At 42.8% G+C, this 17103-nt stretch overlaps 1 protein-coding gene across 3 annotated transcripts in view; it reads right to left on the reverse strand.

Annotated features, from left to right (window-relative positions):
• Window positions 1–10776, reverse strand: part of FGFR3 (fibroblast growth factor receptor 3) — a 73953-nt gene extending 63177 nt beyond the window's left edge. Inside the window, exons 1-2 of one of the 3 annotated variants that reach the window (XM_063125916.1) lie at window positions 10735–10776; window positions 9785–10057 (exon numbers count right to left, since the gene is read on the reverse strand). In XM_063125916.1, coding sequence (XP_062981986.1) covers window positions 9785–9974 — 190 coding nt within the window. In that variant the 5' untranslated portion in view covers window positions 9975–10057; window positions 10735–10776. Of the gene's footprint in view, window positions 1–9784; window positions 10058–10500; window positions 10522–10734 lie in introns of those variants that run through there. The other 2 variants (XM_063125915.1, XM_063125917.1) reach the window with 2 other exon arrangements.
• Between the last annotated feature and the right edge of the window lie 6327 nt (window positions 10777–17103).

The following is a 17103-nucleotide window of genomic DNA, read 5'->3' on the forward strand; positions in this document are numbered from 1 at the left end:
AAAATACGCAAAAAAACTCCCCTGGCCAAACATCTGCATTTTCTCCATAGGCTAAAGTGTGAAAATGTGCATTTGGGAAGAACTTGCGCAAATTTGGAAACAGGACAAACAGGACAAACAGGACAAAATAAGTTCTGTTCATAGGTGGACAACGGAACAAAAGGTGCCTGGCAAACCATGAAACACGGACGAAACAGATTTTACATAATCTGTTCATCCCTATTCACCACACACATGCACTCGCCCACAGTATAAAGAAAAACAGGGAAGGTTTAATCAGATTACCTATTACATTTAACTACCAAGTTTACCTAAGGACTTGCTCTTCTCATATCTCAGACTTCTTGTTTGCTTTTGATATCGCAAAGCCTTCCTGCTGACTAAAGACAAAGGTTATGAGGGCCACTTATAATGAATATCAAATTCAATGCATAAAGCCTTCCTTGTCTCAGACAACTGCACCTCCCTATCGTCTCCACCGCACTATAAACCAGAGTACACCTTACAGAAAGGGGTAACAAAACACAACTCAAACAATATATTCTATACAGAGATTTTTAAAAAGAAGCAATGTTAGGTGTATACAACAACAGATGCCTACAATAAAGTGATATGGGCATTAAAGCAACACAATGTGCTAAAATTCTCAACCTGCACTTCTTCCTTAGGCAGAAATCCCACAACGGAATTGTTAAGCCTCTAGCTGGATAAGGGACTGCAGGGGGGTTTTTTAATTCAAGGAGGGAAGCTGTACAGTTGAAATGAAACTTAAAAATGATTGGCCATGATCAGGTTGTGTTTATGTCAATTAAAAATATGGCCAGGTAATCCAAATTCTACATCAAGAAAGGCTAATTTGTATCAAATCAATCAAATTAAGCAAATCTACACATTTTTCTTATTTTGCATAATTTATTCTGGTTCTGGTAGTCATGGAAAGGGGTAATGGCTATGAATAACATGCAAAACAACCCCCCCCCCCAATAACTGGAAATTTGATTCAGCTACACGTCTGATTTTGAAGATGCTTTCTTAATATTCTTTCAAGCATATTCTCTCAACCACGAGGACTAGTAACTTGGATGCCTTTAAGAAGAAGAAAAAAGGAAAGCCAAGAAACTCAACCAAATATTCTGCACTTCCTCCCTGCATTTATACCTGAATCACAGCAAATGCATACCATAGTTCCAAACTACCTATCATGCTGCACAAGGACATAGAGTCCTATTAAGGTGCTTGTTAGAGAGGCTCGGAGTGTGGCAACGAGGGATAGGGCCTTTTCGGTGGTGGCCCCAGACTATGGAATGATCTCCCTGACGAGGCTCGCCTGGCACCAACGCTGCTATCTTTCCGGCGCCAGGTTAAGACTTTCCTCTTTGCCCAGGCATATGGCGGCACATCTTAATCACCCACGTTTAGTTTTTTTAACGGTTTTTAATGCTTTATGTGTGTATGTTCTGTGTTTTAGAGTTTAAAATTTTGTATACTTGTTTTTATCTCAATTTTAAAATTTCTGTAAGCTGCCCAGAGAGCCCTGGCTATGGGAGCGGTATATAGTGTAATCAATCAATCAATCAATCAATAAAATTGTAGCAGTTTAGGTTCCAGGGATACCTAGATCTCCTTATTTCAAGAGAAATTAAATGTATCCTTTGATACATATGTCCTTAAGGGCAGCTCCCACAAAGTCGGCCTTTTCAGAAGGTAAGTGCTGGAAGAAAAGCCAACCGTATATTAAAGGAAGGGGTATAGTCAAGTCAGAGAGCAGCAAGGAAACATGTTAGAATGTTCTTTAAAATGAAGTCTCCTTCTGTAGCAGAGTTTATCCATACATTCTCTCTCACTGGGAGAAACTTTGCTACCGACAATTCTGTGTAACTAAATTTTGTTTCTTTAAAAGCAAAAGATTAATGCAATTGCTTCTCTTCAGTCTTTATAACATTATGCTAATAATATATTAGAGCCTTCCCTTTTACCTCCATTCTTTTCCAAGTCATTTCCTTCTTCCCTTTCTAACTCCCATGGGGCCATATTGGTGTGGGAATGGGGTGGCTAGGTCCTGGGTTCCTGCTGCTCCTCACGTGCTTACTTGAAGAAAATATCTCTTCTATCTTCCTTGCAAAACATGCTATATCATTTACCTGAAGCATTTCAGCATTTCAATTTGCTTGTTATGATTTTAAAAGGTTTTCACAAAATATTCATGAAAATAATCATGATCTAATTGCAATTTGAAGTTGCAGTTTTTAAGATGCAATTGAAAAAGCACAGCATCATTACTGTTAAATTATAGGGCATCACTAGACCAGCATAGGAAAACTCTGGCTTAACCTTTATTTGGAAGGGTTATTTGATCAAAGCTACCCTGCTTATTAGAAAGCGGGAGAGTTGGGCAGTCAAAGTCTGTCTGCAGAACGAATATATGGGACACAAACAAAGTGCCTATTATGACAAGGTATCAAAGTAATTAGAACCATTACAGCCCTAACCAGCTGTGAATGTATAACACACAACATGCACACCATCAGCTCCTATGTTGCAACTTCTGATGGCCAATGTAGAACACGTCTTCCATTAATTTCAAGAGCACCAAGGAGATCAAATTCAGGGAATTACAGCCTGAACAGAGTGCTAAACCTATACAGTCTGAACTAAGTAGTGATCACCTGAAGTGAAAGCCAACATCAAGCAAAGGATAAGAATCCTATGAAGAGCTACAAGAGTACATAAAGCACCAGAGAGTGTGCTTCGGCTTTGGGGTGCAGATTTATGCTGTTGATTATTTATTTATTTTTTTATTACATTTTTTTACCGCCCAATAGCCGAAACTCTCTGGGCGGTTCACAAAAATTAAAACCATAATAAAACAACCAACAGGTTAAAAGCACAAATACAAAATACAGTATGAAAAGCACAACCAGGATAAAAACCACACAGCAATATTGATATAAAATTAAAATACAGAGTTAAAACAGTAAAATTTAAATTTAAGTTAAAATTAAGTGTTAAAATACTGAGAGAATAAAAAGGTCTTCAGCTGGCGACAAAAGGAGTACAGTGTAGGCGCCAGGCGGACCTCTCTAGAGAGCTCATTCCACAGCTGGGTGCCACAGCAGAGAAGGCCCTCCTCCTAGTAGCCACCTGCCTCACTTCCTTTGGCACGGACTCACGGAGAAGGGCCCCTGTAGATGATCTTAAGGTCCGGGCAGGTACATATGGGAGGAGGCGTTCCTTCAAATAACCTGGCCCCAAACCGTTTAGGGCTTTAAATGTCAATACCAGCACTTTGAATCGGGCCCGGACCTGGACTGGCAGTCAATGAAGTTGTAAAAGGACTGGCGTAATGTGATCTTGCCGGCCAGTCCCTGTTATTAAACGGGCTGCCCTGTTTTGTACCAGCTGAAGCTTCCGGACCGTTTTCAAAGGCAGCCCGTTTACTAACAGGGACTGGCCGGCGAGATCACATTACGCCAGTCCTTTTACAACTTCATTGACTGCCAGTCCAGGTCCGGGCCCAATTCAAAGTGCTGGTATTGACATTTAAAGCATTCTTCATAGCATTTAGAATAGCACACCTGCCACTTAGGACCCTTTCCTGAACAGCGCCAGCTTGAGGCAGACTGGAAAATGTAGCATTCGCACCATCCCAAGATAACTCACTTCAATTATGTGTTTATTTAAAGTCTTTTTACCCCGCCCTTCAGCCAAAAGCGCTGCCAGAGTGGCTTACAGAAGATCAATAAAAATGAAGGCAGTTGCTGCCCATAGGCTATCTAAAAGAACATCCTACAATCTAAAAAAACATGACAAAAGAAAAAAGGGATGAGGGAAAAGAGGGAAACGGGATCCATTAGGATGAGACCAATACATTTTTATACAGCCACTCAAAATTAAGCTGGTAAATAAGGCAGTAGCTGCCCTCTGTCTCAAAACAACTGTTGTCAACACCTTGTGAGGTTTTGATCCATTAACACTAGAAGCTTGCATTCAAAGAACTGGCGGGTTAGTTCAAACCAACATGTACCGCTTGGCCATCCAAGTTTATTGGCATAATTATGCTGGCTGTGGCTTCTGCCTTCTATACATCCTTCTCAGAAGCTCCCTCGGGGTCCCTACTTCATAATCCCCAAAGCTTTTGACTCCCTATCTGCCCTTCCATCAGGAACTTTTATTTCACTCCACTACTTGCCCAGATCCTTTCCTTCAGGCACTTTGCCCTTTGCAAATTAGGTTCACTACCTTTTGGGACCGCCTTTTATAGTCCCTCCCTTGACACACACAGCTCCTCCTTCCACAGACCTGTATGAGGCACAGACCTCAGGCAAACTGACAGCTATCTCTTCTCACAGAACTCAAGTTATGAATGTGTGACAGTTTTGTTTCTCAAGTCACTGGAACGTTCCATGCCACCCATACCAGCTCAGCCAATCAATGCCATTTGTCATGCTGACTGGGGATGGTGGGAATTGTATCCAACACAGCTGGAGCACACCAGGTTGGGGAACGCTGATGTTGTCTTTCAACAACCAAAAAATGTAATTAGAAGTGGTTTTAAGAAAAAGTGCTCCAAAAAGAATAATTAAAGCAGCAAGATTACAAATCTTGTTCACAAGACACAACAGCATGTTACAAAATTGTGAGGTTCCAATTATAATGTCAAAGTTATCCTGTTTTATAAAGAAAGTGATTTATAGCATCTTTAAAGCATGTCCCCGTTATGATCACGTGTACAAACTAAACTCACTACAGAAATTCAGTAGTAATTTCAATTCTTAAGGTTTGTATGCCACATTTTATCTTTTCTTTGTACAGTAAATGCACAGAATCCCATAACAGAAAATATAGTTGTGACTGTTAAATATAATACTTTTTAAAAGCCCAAGAATAAGTCTGCTCAAAATGTAAAATTCTGGATGAGTCCTTTTGCTTTCCCAAGTGCTGCTGCTACTACCCATGCCTTTGCACAATCTCCACTGAAATTAACAGAAGACAGCCCAAAACCCTGGTTTGAAGCTGGCTTGTTTGAAACAAACTACAGTTACATATAACCACTGTCTGCCAGAGTTCAGACTTAACAAACTGTGGTTAATTAAAAACAGAAGGGAAACTTTCAATTCTCTCCTAACAACCATTGTAGCTAATTCCTGTCACGATAAACCATGGTTTATTGCATCCTTCCCCAACCTGGCACACTCAAGATGTGCTCACTGGCTGGGGATTATGGGAACTGTATTCAACACATCTGAAGGGTGCCAGGTTGGGGAAGGTTGGGTTATTGTGGCATCCAAACCACATGGGAACACCCAGCGCCCCTTGACCAATTCTGCCATTACAACAAGAGGAGAAAGAAGCAGTTCTTGTTTCTGCCTCACACAGAGTGCTCCACGACTCCCAAAGTCTTGCTGCCCACAAGCACCCCCTCCCCCACTCTGCACATTACAGATGAAACGGAAGCTAACTTGTTTTAGTGTCCAAATCAGTTCTCGTTTAATCCTCACAGGGATTTCTACCCACCACTGTCTTTCTTTCTTTCTTTCTTTTTTTTACACTTTTAGGGGTTGTTCTTTTAATCCCAGTACAACACTGATATTTTAAAATGTTATTTTGTACTGGTCTAAAAATATTATATATATTTATTGCTTTTTAAACTACCCTAAAGCTGTTGAATGCCCATGGCCTGAAGGCTGAGGTACAACTATTTCAAATAAAACAAACATATGGTTCAAATGGTTCACCCTCTCCCACAAGTGTTTGTTGTTCTTTACACATTATAGATGCTTATAGCTGCAAAGTAACAAATTCCATCTCAAGCACAGGTTCAGAACATTTAATATGTGTGTGTGTGTGACTTTGCTTCATTATAGGGCAATGGGATCTTTCTATACAAGAGATTTAAAAATAGGTGCTTAGAAGTCACAGTGTGATTGGAACAGAACACCTTATGGACATCTTAAAATGTGCCACTGCTATTTCTGTCTGTCTGTTGTCTAACAACACAGTTAGCACTACTTGACATTCACCAATCGTACTAAGTAATATCTTTATTTGAATACGAATGCAAATTGCAGGAGCTTTTTTATCCCAACATCTATTCTGTAGCTGCTGAATAGAGTGACCACATGTTCAAGGGTGCAAAAGAGTTCACTGACCTCCCTAATCATCTCTGCCATTGCTAGTGAATGACATACATGGTCAATTCTGTCTTGCCTCTCCACTTTCATTCATAAAAATAAATAAATGACATTGTTCTTCTTGCAGCAGTCCTGAGAAAAAGAAGAGGAGAGAAATTCAGCCTTGATGAGGCCCCAGCATTTTCGGTTTGGAGTCTATTCAGCAACAAGCCCACCATCTGCCTTCTTCCCGCTAGCAGCAGAACACCTCCCTGTAGAGATGTTAGAATTTGTACCACCTCCACTAATAGCTAGTATTCATATTAGCAAACATACACATTCCTCCAGAATGCCTCCTTTCAATGTGTGTTTTATGTAGCTGAGCAGAAGCACAAGGCAGTAGCTGTTACAACCTTCACAGCCCCGTGTGGAGAATTAGATCACTAGGGAAAAATGCCTCCAAGCCCCTTTATGGAAAATAAGGTCTTGGACTGTTAAATGCAAAAGCTGCTGAACAACAACCCTCAGTAATGAACCAAAATCCCATCGTCCATTTGACCAGGAGAAAGTGTTTTCTGGTGACTGTGCAATTTACAGATTTAAAAGTAAACCTTTGTGTTATGCTTGGCACTGGATATCTGTCTTCTTTATACAAGTCATTCAAAAGAACTTTTCTCAAAGATAACTTCAATATCTTTATTTCATTCAAAAATTGGGAATGACCAGTTAAATACCACAAGCCAGCTTTTAAAAGTCTACTTGCCATCCTTCTGTGCCAAAACACATATGCACCAAAATGCTTTAATAGCCTTATTAATGGAGAGAAATCCTGCCTGTGTTGCTAAGTGTTATAAACAACTGAAACAAATGTGAATTCTGTTTAGGAATTTTTCTTCCTTAAGGATTGAATCCATTTGTTGTGATTTATTCTGGTGGGGCTATACCAGCTTATGCACACTCTTATATCCCCAATTTTAGGCAAATTTCTTGGAAAGAAAGTACACTTCTTCCAGCAAACCTCATCCCCAAATGAGAACATTTGGAGTGTAACAGATGTACTCAGATGCAGCCATTTTACATATTGCACTGCAGTAAACTCATTGCCATACTTGGCAATGAACCACAGCCAATTTGTACTGTTTGCTGCATTTGCAAGTGTACACTTAAAAAACACAACATATTGCATGAAGAGCCCCTTTGAATCCATAAAGCTGTGAGATCTTTGGCACTGAGTTCATAGAAGTTGACAGCTGTCTTCTTTAGGAATAAAAAAAAAATGAAAGATATTATTTCCAGCAAAGTCATTATAGATTCTATAGATTTAATTTAAGACAAATTCATTGGCCCTCCTATCTTAACATGCTGAAAAACAGTATAGCATTCAAGCGCGTATTCCTGAACAACAGCAGTCAATGTTTCCAAAAGTAGCAGCAATATGAGAGAGCAGGGTCACTTGTAGTCCTGTCCTAAAGCAAGTCCTACTTTTGTCAAATGGTATACAGAATTGCTGGCTGAATTACAAAAACCTTACTGAATGATACGACTTCATTAAAAAGAGCCCTGATAAACCTGAGCAACTCTGAACAACTATAGCTCACTAGGAGAGAGGAATATGTTATACTACATTAAAACAACAACAACAAATTATATTAGTAAATTCCTGGTATGTTCTACAAAACAAGCTACTAGTTTTACTTTTATATACAAAATTCATCTACATTGATGAAGCTGCTGAGATACTGCTTCATAATTGAACTAATCTGATCATGGAAAAATTAGCCAATTTACAAGGAGAATCTAGCATTTTATTATTTGATTTAAAACACACACACCATTTATCTGGTTGAATTATAGATATAGTCTCCTATGAATCACATTTATCTTCACTGTCATATTTTTGGCAAATATGTTTCAATCTGAAACAATGAAAACTTGACATGGATAGAAGTTTCGTAAAAGAAAGTTCTACCTTCAATTACTGGTCTTCTCTGTTTTTCAAATAAATGGGTAGCATTGCACAATGAATGTAGGTTCACTAAATAGGTTTTCCTGAGTTCAATAGGGCTTGCTCCATGGAAGTGTGCTTTAGGATTCCTCAGATACCAGGTGAGGAATATTAGGATAAAAGCAGTTTTCTATATTGACTTTCCTCTGCCCCACTGCAAATAGCTCTTGTGTGCAAATGGCATACATTAACTTTTCTTCTAATTATTACGGTTTACCGATGAAGGGAAAAAAGAAAGATTTTAATGAACGTTCTAGTATATTCACAATTTAAGCAACTTTCCACAATGAGTTTGTAACTCTAAAAAAAACTAATCTCATAATAAATGGAAACAGTTGAATATTTAAAACATTTAGCAGCAATACCTTAGTTCAATTTCTAGTTCCCCAAGAACACAAATACAATTTTATCTCCCTCTGGCTTTCAATACAGTCTCAGACTGAAAGATACCACACCACAAAACACAGATCAGAAAATGGGCTTGAATTAAGGGAAGGTCTTGTATGCTTCCAAGTCAGGATTTTAAAGTTTCAAAAGTAGACAACATTTTTAATAAGCAGATATTATATTTGTGTTGCCTGAATACCCACGATCTTCAGGAAGACACACAAGTTACATTATTACGCCATTTGTTGACTGCTGAAACAACAGCTAGAAGTGCTCCTATTTATTGGAGGGTTTGCCTTCGGCCAGTGGTAGTTTGGTGTTGAAATACTTCTGATGCATAGTTTGCAAGCATCTCAGGGAAAGCACGGCACAAAGATAGTGCAAGAGAGGAACTATTCTGCCCTTTTGAAAACAAATAGTTGGGACTGTGCATTTTGAGAGAACAAATTCCAGAGAAATAGCTATGTTAGTAACAAAAACAACTAACCGACCTGTGGCACCATAAGGACTACCATTATTGTAGAATGACCTTTCATAGGCAACAGTCTGTTTTTCAAAGGCTGCATCCTCAATTACTTTATACCATACAAAAGAATATAGGAACAGCACAAGGGTAGAGCAGAGGGGAACAGCCACAGTTTTATCTCCACTGAAGAAATAGCAGGGAAAGCGAACACATTCGTAACACTGAACTGCATTGTTGGAGAGGAGAGGCGGCTGCCCTGCCATTTGAAAGGAAAGCGCAAAGGCCTCCGACTAATCTGAACAGCAAAGTTACGAGCTGAAGTCCAAATCTTCTATTTCAGGCAATCGAACACCCAAAGCCTGTTCCCATATTATGTGGTAACACAGCGTTTACCATATACTAACTAAAACCCTATTGACAATATTCATTCGCTGCATGGTATCTCATTATCACCAAATAGTTATACCTATAAGCAATTGCATTAGGGTGTAATCAACCCCAAATGTAACACAAATCCCCCCCCCCCATGGAAACAGGTATAATATGAAGGCAGGATGTGAAGAAAGCGAACAGTAGCAGCAGTTAAAATTGTAGATTAGCCACTAAACAGGGAGCGTTTCCTCAGCTGCCTTTCGCTCTAACAGCATGCTTGCTTGACAGAGCACCAGGCTGCAAAGGCAGGTGGCAGAGGTCGGGGCCCTGGGCATACGCTAAGGTCGCCAGTGAACCATGTTGGCAAGAAAGCGCAGGGCCCACAGCAGGCCTGAACTAGGAGAGATGACAGACGAAGCCCTCCAGTGCCATGACCTTCCTTACCTGCCGGCTCTCTTGGGAACCTGTCTTCAGCGTCTGAGATAGGCAACGTGGCTGCTGGAAGACCGCTGACAGTCGCCACCAGGAACATGCAGGCCAATGCCCCCCACACCGCGTTCATTCCTCTGCTCTCGCTTCGGGAAAGCCAGCCCGGGGGAGCGGCTGCAGCGCCGTCTGGGCCAGCGTCAGCCATCCTCCGGACGCATGCTTCCCCGGGAGCCGGCGTCTCTCGCTTCTGCCTTCTGCCCCACGAAGCGGTGCGCTGTGCGCTGCGCGCTGCAAGGGAGGCAAGCAAACAGACAGGCGCGCACCTGTTGAGGGTGGCCGCACGGCGCCAAGGCGAGCTTAAACCTCTTTATGAACCCAACCCCTGCAACCGTGTTGCGACCCAGCCGGGGAAGTCAGGCGTCCTTCCTAGGTTACGAGGGCGGCGGAGAGGACGAGAATCCGGGCGGCAAGTCCAGGGACACCCAAAGAGCCCGTCCGTTGAGCCCCCTCCCCCGGCCGCCGCGTCCATCACCCTGGACCGCGAAAGTCCTGCGGGCTCCTGCTCCTCCTCCTGGGCAGGACGAAGAGCAGCCACGGTCCCTCGCGGGGGGGTTGAAGCGGCTCCAGCCAAGGGTCCCGAAAGGTCGGGCGGGGGGCGCGGCCCCTGGGCTCGGCGGGGACCCCCTCCCCCGCACCCGCCGCGAGCAGCCGGCCCCGGGCGCTGCACCTACCTGCAACCCCGCCGCTCTCCGGTGCCGCTGCTCAAACCCTTCTGGGCAAAGGCTGTGGCTGCAGCCTCGCTTGCCTGCCGGTCGGCCCCGCCTTACTCAGGGGCGGGGCGGCAGGCGAACGGTCCCCAGCAGCGAAGGGGAGGCCCATCCTCTCGCCCGGCACCCCGCAGCCGAAGCAGGGGCCCCCGCCCCGACCCGGAGAGGGCGGCGGCGGCTCATCCCAGGCGAGCCTACCTTGAGAGCCGCGAAGGGGAAGCCCCGCTGGTCGAGCGCCCCTTCGGGCTTTTCCCTGGGCGCCAGCGCAGCGCAGCGCAGCGGGAGAGCCGCCGCCGCCGCCTTCCGAAGCTTTCCAGACCAGCCCGCGCGCTCTTGGGGATGGACGGCGTCGGGCTGAGCGAGAGATCCCACGCCCAGGCCCGCAGCACGTGGCTCGGCGCCCTGTCGCCAGGATCCCGGCCCGCTGGCTGCCTGCGCCGGGTCAGCTGGCGCCTCCCTCGGGGCTCAGGCGCCTCTGGGCAGGCTCTTCTCCTCCGGGACGCACCCTGGGTTGGACGGTGGGGCTGCTGCCGTCGGGAGCACCCTGCCCGAGCCGGGGCTGGGCTGGGCTGGCGAGAGCGTGGCTTCCTCCGCGCGACACGCTTCTCTGGAAGCACTTCTGAAGCGCCGAGTTCCGAGCCAGCTCCCAACGCACGGCTATGCAAAATGCCCAAACTTCTGGATTAACCAGAACATCGGTACTTCCGGAAATGGATAGCTGCATCTTGGAAACAGGGGGCGTTGTGGGCGAGTTCTCCTTCTAAGAGAAATGTGACGGCTAGCGATGCAAAAAGCCATTTCTCTCAGTAATCATTATTTTACTGGGCTAACCATTTTATTTGGAAATGAAATGGATTTGAAAATAATAATTCAGAGTTATATATACTTCCCATTGCAATGAGAAAAAGCCACAGCAAGTGTTGACTCTGGACATCACAGGTGTTTATTGGTGCTGTTACAATTTTGTTCTTGGGCTGAGACGGGACTCCGTATCTAATAGTATGATAGTGCTGAACTCACGACATGAAATCAGTGGATCACATTTCTGAGTAGAACCTTTGCTGCTGAACGATTCTAGCCTTTTCACCAAGTGCTTTTTAAAATATTATCTGTGAACTAAAATGTTACAAAAATACTTCGATGGCACCAGGCTTGTTACTCACACACACACACACCATTATACTGACATATTTTGAAGCTAGGATGTAATTTTTTCCACAATTAAAATATATAATCTCCTGCTGTGCTATACTCACACAATTCGTCGGGAGTACTATCCTATCCTAAGTAAGTCTCACTGAGTTCTGTAAGATTCCCAACAGATTATCCCAAATTAATAAATGAAGGACAAGAAGAACCAGTTTGACCAGGATTAGGAAAACATTATTTATTAAATTTATGTTGTCACTTCTCACTGCAGAAGGCAGTCTCAAAGTAACTTACACAGGTTGTCACAGAGAAATAAAATTAATATAATGGGGGGAACCCAAATTTAATATAACTATAATCACCACAATAACAGAAATATAAACCATGATATTCCAAATTGATAAGCTACAGTGGTCAATGCATTCCTTTTGGCACCTCATTCCCACACCTGCACAGCTCCAGGTCTGTTCCCTGATTGTTCACTGTCATCTTACAAGGTTATGTTATTATCCTATAAAGCCCTAAACAACTTGGGACCAGGATATCTAGCAAGCTGCCTTCTCTTATATACACCCAGATGACATTAAAGATCTTCAGAGGAGGTCTTGCTGGCCATTCCAAAAGGAATGGAATGTCCCAATGAAGAGCCTCGACAGCGAGGCATTCTTTGTATGGAGAACTCTCCCTTGTGCAGTTTGGGAGGCAGAAAATGTAACATCCTTTAATGTTGTCCATTTCAATCAGTGATTGGTCACTGCCCTGATTTTATCTCTGTCTATTCTCACCTCCCCATACCTTCCTCCTTCCTTCACCACCTTCAAGGAACTGTTGTTTTCTACCAATGTTGCCATACCATCTGTTATGTTCTTATACCTTGTCCTATCTAAAAGATTGCCAGATCCCATCCTTTGTAATTTCATAGGTTCCCGTTTTGCAACATTTCCAGTCCCCATTACATATGCTCACTTACTTCCTTGTCCTAACTTATGCTAACCTAGGCCTTAGCTAGACCTAAAGTTTATCCCAGGATCGTCCCAGGGTCATCCCTGTTCATGTGAATGACACACAGGGGATCTCAGGAGCAGGCAGGGACGACCCTGGGATGATCCCGGGATAAACCTTAGGCCCTAAAGTCTGTAACGATTTGGTCTTAATTTGTGGCCTATGACCTATACCTTGCTTTGATATTCCTATGCTAACTCTATGCTGCCATTCTGAATGCATATAATCTATGCACATATCTTACACTCCAGCACTGTGAATAGATTGATCTGGTGTTTAAAAAATTGGTTCTTAAGAGGCCACCCTCAGATACCAGAAGTGTGCTGCTGCTTGGTTTATGAATTCAAGATGTCAGCAACTTCTTTGAATACAGAAATCTATTTTCTACTTCAGACTCAAAAGAAGGATGGACTCTAGTAATGAACAGCAGCTGAGAAGCCTCCGTGGATTTGCATATGCATACCAAAATGAACACAAATATCTATGGTGCTGCTTGTGGTGGGTTTCAGAAGCAGGTTCTGCAGATAATCTACTCCTTGACTATCTTCGTACACGTTTATTCTTTCACATAAGTTCCATGTCTCCCAAATATAAACATTGTAATATGTGTTCTGGGGCAAGAAAAGGAATGAAATAAACTGGACCATGAGAATGAAACCAAAAACTTAGCAACAAATGCATCTTTAAGAAACAGAAATGGTATTTAGGGATAATATATAATTGAAAGACATACTCTTCAAATTCAAACGTACAGAATTCAAATAAAATCCAAATTACATTGGAAACCCTAAAAGATTAGAAGAGTTCAGAGGTAATTCAACTGAATCCATCTGTTTTAATTCCGGAAACCTTAATTTAAAAGTGCCTTGTCCTACCTATAATTAGGGGTGGCAAAGAACTAAAAATGTTTATTTGATTAATAATCAACCTTTTAACCAAATTTATATAAACATGCTGTTACTAAAGCTACTGAACATGCTGATGGAGGTGTACAATAACTTACAACTTAATAAGCAAACATTGATAGAAGGAATGGTAATCTTTAATATTTTATTTTTCATCCCCTATTATGGTAATACTCCAGAAACAAAGTAGATTCAAAAATAAATGTGACAAAGCAATCCTAACCCCCAAATCTGCTGGTTGGAAATGGTTAGGGAGTTCCCCTCCAGTGGAGAAGAGCAATGTCAGTGGGGGGCATTCCCTTCCCCTAGTGATCCCTCTCTTTGTCTCTGTCCCAATCTCTCTCTCTCTCTCTCTCTCTCTCTCTCTCTCTCTCTCTCTCTCTCTCACACACACACACACACACACACACACACACACCCCTCCCGTGGCCCCTTGGTACCCCCATGGGACGTTCAGCAGGCATAGATCTACTGCCAACAGCACTTCTGCTGCTGGTGGGCCCCAAATGGGGCTCCCCAAGAATGGGGTGGAGGCAGCCTGAGGGGTCAGAGTTCCAGGCTACACACCAAAGCCAACTTGAAATTATTTTCTCTCCTGTTAAAATCAACAGGTAAGAAATTAAAAAAGAAAGAAAGAAAGAAACTGCTGTGATGTGGTGGGTGATCTGCCCCATTTACAATGGTTTTGCTGCCATTAATTTGCAACCCCACCAATTAAAATCCCCCCCCAACAAATTAATTGACTAACAGCCCAGTCCTATCAGCCTGCCATCCCAGCAGCTAGTTCGTGCTGGCATAATGCTTAGCTGGCATCCTAAGCACTTCCAGCAGAAATGTTGGGAAGAAAATGACAGCATACCAAGTAACATAGCCCCTCTGATAGACACTCCTCTAGGATCCACGGCAACCCCACTGACTCACACCAGACTGGCACAGCAAGTAGCAGGCATGCCAATCCATGCATGGCGATTGGGAACCCATCTCCACAATGCTACCCCACCTACTACACAGACATAAGAAGCTGGAGCAGACTTCATGGTGTTGGCAATAATAGCACAGATGCAGAAAGACTCCAGTCAGCTTTGCATGTGGACAGATTTCAATACACACTGCTATGCTATATAAATAAATAATAATAATAATAATATAATAATAATACTTCCCCACTGCACAATACAGTGAAAGAAAAACAACAAAGAAACATTTGGCTCCTTAAAGACAAACAGCTTTATTCAGCATAAACTTTCATGGACAAGCCCACTTCATCGGATGCATCTCTGTGTGTAATCAACAGTGGGGCCAAGTGCTCACGGTGCAAGATGTGAAGCTGTTTATGCTTGAATCAAGACAATAAATTCCTCTCTGTCAGGAGGTGAAGTGGTTCCAAGTAGGCCTTTGGGTTTATGCATGAGGCCAGTGCTGTGGACCTGCTCCTGGTCATTGCTAGGAGCTCAGTCCACATGATAAGCTTGACATAGAATTGTCACAGACAATAGCCTTATCCAGGTGTTCTATAACAAAGGAGACTTGGGCTGTAGCCTTAGGCCTAAGGTTTATCTCTGGATTGTCCAGGGGTCAAATCTGTTCATCTAGGTGACACAGGGGATCCAATGCTCAGGCAGGGGCGAACCCTGGATGATCCCAGGATAAACCTTAGGTCTAGCTGTGGCCGAAGAGTGCTTGTGAAACTCTTGTGAAAACTCCAGAAGATATTTTTAAAAGGTTTAATCGCTGACCAGGTTTAGTATGTAAACTAGTTTGAGAACTTTTTGTTAAAAGGTGGTATATAAGTACTCTACATTTAAAAATTAATAACAACAGCCTGGAAAGTTTACGGCCTCATGGAGAGGGGTCTAACTATGACTGTGGCTCAGCTGCAAGCCCAGTGGAAGGGCTCGCAGTGTGGTTCCACCATCAAATTCAATAATGCATAGATGACGTCATTCCCATGTTGGCCTGCCTTGCCCTCTCTGCTGTTCCACAAACCTGTCACCCACTGAGGTCTGCAGAGGAGTCGCTGCTAGGGACGTATGAAAATCTCGTTTATGCTTGCAAATAATCTGAACTTGGCCTATTCACTACCCTGATCATGAACAGAAGTGCATTTTTTGTTAAAAAAAGTGTGCATATTCCCAAACTTGCAATCACGTTAGAAAAATTCATATATATATATTGAAATGCACATTTTAAACACACACACACACACACACACACTTTCATGCTTTAGTCAATTGGGGAAAGTGTGCAACACAAAAGTGCACACTTCTGTTTGAAATGTGCACTTTTCCTCTTTCAAATGAACCAAAAAACACAACATAATCAACAATGGGAATAAGCTGGACCAAGCTGTAAAGCGAAGTTCTGCGAATTTCAATGAATGCAAATATCCCTGGTTCTCCCGTCCCTGCTTGAGTTTCTATCTTGGCATGGTGTTAATCTGTGGATGGAAATGCAGCAAGGTTTCCTATAAGGGAGTGCTGACATGTGGAACTCCCTACTAAAGAAGGTCTGCCAGACCCCAGGTCCTCAGCAGGAAGCATGGCACTGGTCAAATACATGGGGGAAATGTAGGAAGGCTGTTAACAAAATCCAGAAATCCTGTAAATTCTCTCCTCACCACTCCTCTCCATATGTGCCTTTGCTCCTGCTCCCTCTCTCTCTCTACACACACACACACACACACACACACACACACACACTGTGCTATATAAGCAGGAACTGTTTAAAAAGAAGGGAAGGACGATGTGATAAAGTATATCTTAAATATTGTGTACATTTAACCCAGTGACACACTGTAAGAATGGTTAGAAGGTATGTTAACCTCTTGAGTCTGGATAATTCTACTCTGTAAGCATTACCAACGCTTTGAAAAATCAATGGAATGCTGGGTGGCCCTGGTTACTGAAACATTCAGCATCAAACAGTTTGCAGTTACCTCAGGGAAATTTCAGAGCTGCACCTTCGTCTCTGTACAACTTACAGTGTTTATCTGCAATCAATTTGGACTGGTATGCTTTATCTTTTGAAAACATACAAAGCCTGATTCTCCACTGCCTTGCACCATATTTTTTTAAAATCTTACATGTAAGATGTTACCTCTTTCAGTAAAGAAATCAGATTTAGTTTGTGTGTAAAAACAATACATAATTAGACAAGGTCACAAAGCAAGGGTTTTAAGGACTAAAACACTTCTTTGGTAAAGCAGCCCTTGTATTTCCTTGCTGACATTCAGAGAAAATATTTAGATTTCCATGATTTAGCCCAAATTATTTCTCCTGATTCCAACCCTAGGACCGTTTTTGTTATTTCTGGATTAATTCATGTTGCTATAAAGTTTAGTCATTAGAGCCCTGTTCAGTCATTGATCACTTACACAACTACCATCACATGAGATGGAAAGCAGGGTTGTGTTCATTGGCCCAGACCCCTGAGTTGTACCCCTGCTGGCCCAGCCCCACCTGGGGCAGGGATCCTCTTAATTTCATATGATTTTTGCAGAGCACCCCCCCCC

This window comes from Elgaria multicarinata, chromosome 5, assembly GCF_023053635.1.
Source record: "Elgaria multicarinata webbii isolate HBS135686 ecotype San Diego chromosome 5, rElgMul1.1.pri, whole genome shotgun sequence".
NCBI classification, from domain to species: domain Eukaryota; kingdom Metazoa; phylum Chordata; class Lepidosauria; order Squamata; family Anguidae; genus Elgaria; species Elgaria multicarinata.